This window comes from Alosa alosa, chromosome 20, assembly GCF_017589495.1.
Source record: "Alosa alosa isolate M-15738 ecotype Scorff River chromosome 20, AALO_Geno_1.1, whole genome shotgun sequence".
In the NCBI taxonomy this organism is placed as follows: Eukaryota; Metazoa; Chordata; class Actinopteri; order Clupeiformes; family Clupeidae; genus Alosa; species Alosa alosa.
The window spans coordinates 13,996,379-14,001,378 of NC_063208.1; the positions used below are offsets into that span (position 1 = coordinate 13,996,379).

The 5,000-nt window shown below is 45.1% G+C and overlaps 1 protein-coding gene across 6 annotated transcripts in view; it reads right to left on the reverse strand.

The window, feature by feature from the left end:
• The window catches only part of pleca (plectin a), a 153,855-nt gene that overhangs the window by 117,992 nt on the left and 30,863 nt on the right, over positions 1-5,000 (reverse strand). For 2 of the 6 annotated variants that reach the window (XM_048230257.1, XM_048230255.1), the window contains exon 1: positions 8-357. The exons of the other annotated variants lie outside the window; for them this stretch is intronic. In XM_048230257.1, the coding sequence (XP_048086214.1) occupies positions 8-206 (199 nt within the window). In that variant the 5' untranslated portion in view covers positions 207-357. Of the gene's footprint in view, positions 1-7; positions 358-5,000 lie in introns of those variants that run through there. 6 annotated transcript variants of the gene reach the window in all.

The following is a 5,000-nucleotide window of genomic DNA, read 5'->3' on the forward strand; positions in this document are numbered from 1 at the left end:
GAGGTACCTTTAAGAGAGGTGATCTCGTGTTGTATAGACCTGGCTGAGTCCATGCTGCTCTCTCCCTCTGCTGCTGCTGCTGCTGCTGGTTCAGTAGCTAACGCGGCACTGCTGCGCTGGTGTGGAGCGCTACGGGACACACACACACACTCACACACACACACACACACACAACGCAAGCTCTGCCCCCTGATCTCCAGTAGCATACAGAAGGAATTTAGCTTTTATGTGCGCTTTCCCTCTTTCTCGCGCACACTGACTCACTCCCTCACGCTCCCTCTCTCACGCTCCCTCTCTGCAGTGCTGTTTGCTGACTGTGTGGCTTCTGAGTGTTGTGATCCTCTTCTCTCTCTCTTTCTTTACTCCCTCACTTACCCTCTCTCTTTATCCTTCTCTCCCTCCCTTACTTGCCCTCTCCCTTTATCCCTTCTTTCTCTCTCTCACCCCAGCAGCAAGGATCAGTGAGCCCCCCCAACCGTCTCCTTCCCCTGTCCTGGTGCTAAACATCCCATCCTCCTGAGTCTCCTAAGATGGAGTGCTCAGCCAATCACAGCCAAGCTCCAGCCATCAACATTCATACTGATGGGATGTTTGGCACTGCGATGGAGCTTTCAACCAATCACAGCCCAGCCCCATCCATCAACATTCTCTCACTGATGAAATGTTTGGCAACAAGGAACAAGTGCAGCAGAGATTTAAGACTTCAGCCTCCTCCCCTGAAATCCCACTACCGACTCAGTGTGGTTTGGCTGCTATTTGCAGCAGCATTTAGCAATACTCAACAGTTCCAGTGGGTGCAGAAGATATGCAATCCCAGAATGCAACTTAGTCCAGGCTAGGTTAGGTCCAGATATGAGACAGGTTTTTCAGAGTTGGCAGCCAGTTGGGATGTCCTGCACAAACTGCTGGATCATCTGGAGGCCCACAGTAGCCAGACAGAGATCCACCCTGATGGCGATTACTGGCTGCCAGAAACACTCACATACAGACTTAACTGACTCTCAAAGTCCATCTGTATCTAGAAAAAAATATTTTTCTCCATCATACTCCAGAAAACACAATGCATCAGAAGACTTTATTTATTACAGGTTACATCTTGTGTGCTTTCTCATGATGCCATAGGTCCAAGATTTATGCACCAGTAGATTTAATTTCACAAGAAAATGTAATATCATGACAGATTTCCACAGTGTGGTTTGGCAAGCACAAAGAAACTCAATTATACAACACTAAGGGAATTTGAAACAGCCATGAAAATTCCATTATATTTTTGTATTCAGGAAATTCCCTAACAACTGAAAAGTTGTCATTGTTGCGATTAGGCACAGTCCTCAATAATATTAAAAGGCTCTTGATATTTGACATCAACAACCAATCAAATACCCCTCCCCTCCGTGGTCCTGAAGCCATGCTGGAATAGGAATACATCTCATTGCTGATTGGCTGGTAGAGTGTATGGTTTAGTCGGAGTTACTTTGTCTGTTTCCCATTTACACAGCCACAGAGTTTTTTCTGAGCACGCACACACGCACACACACACACACACTCACTCACACTATCATACACACACACACACACACACACACACACACACACACACACACACACACACACACACACACACACACAGCTAGAGGATGGTGAGGAGCTTTTGAACTGAATCTGAATAAGAGTGTGCTGGATTAGATTTGAGGAGTACACCTCTAACGGAGTAGATGTATCAGTTCAGTAGGACTGTAGGTTTAGGCCTGTTGGTAATCTGGCACAGAACAACAGGGTGGCCTGGGAAGGCAGCCAACGCCAAGGTCATGTGGCCTTGGTGTCAGCACCCCGTCTGGAGACTCTGTGTGTGTGTGTGTGTGTGTGTGTGTGTGTGTGTGTGTGTGTGTGTGTGTGTGTGTGTGTGTGTGTGTGTGTGTGTGTGTGTGTGTGTGGTGTGTGTGTGTTTGTACATGGTGATGAAGGCTAGTCCTTCAATCCAGAACATCAGCGTTGTCTCACTGGGAGAGATAGCACCAAGTCTCAAAACACGAACACTTTGCTCTCTGATACATTTCCAGTGCATAAGGTGTACTCTGAATCAACAAGAACACCAAGCACCCACAGACAGACAGATAGACCAAGACAGGCATACAGTATGATACCTTCATGGGTGTGTGTATGTTGGTGTGTGGAGTGTGTGGGTGACAGAAGATCTGAAATGGTAGGTGAAGTTCACACAGTGTACTAGTCATAAATGAAATTAGCAAGACAATAATTCACATTAGGGCCTTTAAGTTTGTACTTTAAGTTAGCAGTAAATATCAACCAATCAAACAAACTATAGATATACTAACCATAACCGAACATCTTAGCCAATTCATGCTCATTTCCACACGTGAGTGACTGATAGTTTTTGATGGCCCATTATAACGAATTTGGTCGTTTTGGTTACTGTAATACTGGTCCCTGAGCAGTCTATGGGTGTGTATATGTGTATTGAAAGAGAGAGAGAGATGGAGAGTGTGTTTGTGCATGTGTGTGTGTGTGTACAGGTGTGAATGATCCCTTGTTTCCTAATTTACAGCTCCGGATGTGCATGAACATAATCAAACACAGAACCTAACCTACTGTAGCACAGGCTGTCTGAGGGACTGAGTGAGTGAGTGAGTGAGTGAGTGAGAAAGAGTGAGTGAGAGTGCGAGAGAAAGTGAGAGTGAGAGAGTGAATGAGAAGCCAGTATGACACAGCAGTTTTGGAGACAGTCTGGCCCAGCAGCACTACTGTCGTTGCTGGGTGAATAATGCATAGGACCACATGGCCCCAGTCTACTTTCACTCAAACCCTGCGAGAAAGTGAAATACTACTGCTACTATCACAACATAATTACGGAAAAACAAGCAAACACTGAGTACTGTCGATATCAAATTATACGCAGGTCAACCAAACAACATGGACGAATAAATAACATACATTCCAAGATCTAATAAGTGAGCTAAACATATTCACTGGCATTTGAAACATGCGTTTATTATGTGAAATCAGATGTCATGCTTTGAGGTTATCTAAAGCATTGCTTGCTAAAGCCATGCCACCACCACACTGGACTCTTTGAGATCTACCAGCTGGGACGTGTTAGCTGTACTTGCATGGCATGGATGGATTTTCACAAACATTCTACACTGATCTGTTCTGTGACGTCTCTATGAGAATGAATGGCACCAGAAATACACCAAGCAGAAATCTGGCTGGTTAAATCAAGTCTCAATTGTGGCTGGCAGCACACGTCGCCTGTTTGAAATGTCACAATCATTCTGTTTGTCTCTCTGTGTCGAAGAGACCCATGACTGAAGTGCAACCCTCTGTGAATATTGTAAAGCAGATTTGTTAGCAATTCTGTTCATATCATGTATGTCTCCACACCTGATTGCTATCACTTTTTCATAATTATTTGTTTCTGTCTTGAGCAAATCACAACGGTCTTGAACTGGATTTATCTTGCTGTCCTGTGGCTACAGTTCACCCCTCTGTGGTCTCCTTTCCCTGCGTTATAGTGAAGTGTACATTACTGAAGCAATATGGCATGAGAGAGAGAGAGTGGGTTGGTAAAGACTGTCTCCAAGGTTGTGATTCAGCGGGAGGCCAAGTGCCACAGGTAATCCCATTCATGCCTACTCTCTGCTGTCTTGTAATCTTGTAGACCTGTGTCTTGTAGACGGGCTCCCTTGTGATAGTTGTCAGGCCTTCAGCGGCTCTGCCAGATACGAATCCCTCTCTCCTCACAGTCCCCTGTTGAGTTCAGCATCCTGTCTCTGCTAGCAGATTGCTCTTTCAGATGCAGACTGCTCATAGTGTCTGGCCTGCGACAACCACTGACTCAGAGCAGACAGACACTAATCGAATTTAAATTCACTCCAATTCAGCTCAATTAAGGCCTGTTTTTATTTATTTATTTATTTGGTGTCATTTGCATTGTCTCAAAGCACTTTACCAAGCCCAAGGCCTTCCTTTCACAAGAGCAAGCCACGACGCCAGCATTAACAAAGTCCGATTTACTAAAACAATGTCCTATGCCGAGCCAGGGTCGCCCTAATACAAATTCAATGGCAGAACCCACCTCAGAAGAGTGGACCCATCTGCTTGAGGTCAGCCCAGGAGAGACAGACCACAGTCATGTAGACTTGGGTCTATGGGAGAGGAACAGAAACTACACACACATGGGTTTGTTACATGAAAGTGAATAAGACTTCAGAGGAATATGAAGGAATATACTTCAGAGGAAGACTGCGCAGACTCATTAAAATTAAATGTGATTTCGAGAGTGTATTTTATACATTTTACATTAAAGTGCATTTCTCTTAGCCTCCTCTATCTAAAGATATATATATATATATATATATATATATAGGAGGCTAGGTCTTCATCAAGAAAATAAAAGCTACTGGATGTGCATGTCCATGGATTCATTAAGAATATTCTAGTTGTGTGAAATTTCACACGCCACTGCTAATATTCCTCTTAGAACCAGTACGAGCCCCACCCTCAGCAGAGCTTGAATTTAATGGAGGATTCGCTCTGGCACCTGTCACCATTATAGAGGAGTCCTCCATTTTAGGGGAGGGATGGAGGGAGATAGGTGGGGATGGGGCAGTGGCGATACAAAGCGAGACCCGTCCAGCCAATGACAGGCGGGATTCCGATCCGGTGAAGTCAGAGAGGCGCGTAAATAGCTCGTAAACGGTTTACGACAATACACCGCACCAACCCCCCCCAACATTATTACACAGAGGCGTCCGAGAAAAGAGAAGGGTGGGGATCTGCACAGGACCAGGGTGGCGATGAACACAGGAAGCCTTTTGTCCTCACAGAAAACCAACCCCCGACAATCAATCAATATTGTTCAGTGTGCACCAGAGCGTGTGAATCTTAAAGGACTCCTAGACCTCCTGGGAGATGGAGCAGATATAAGAACAGAAAATGAGAGGATGCCTCTGTGCACGGGGATTCTTTCTTAATCTACA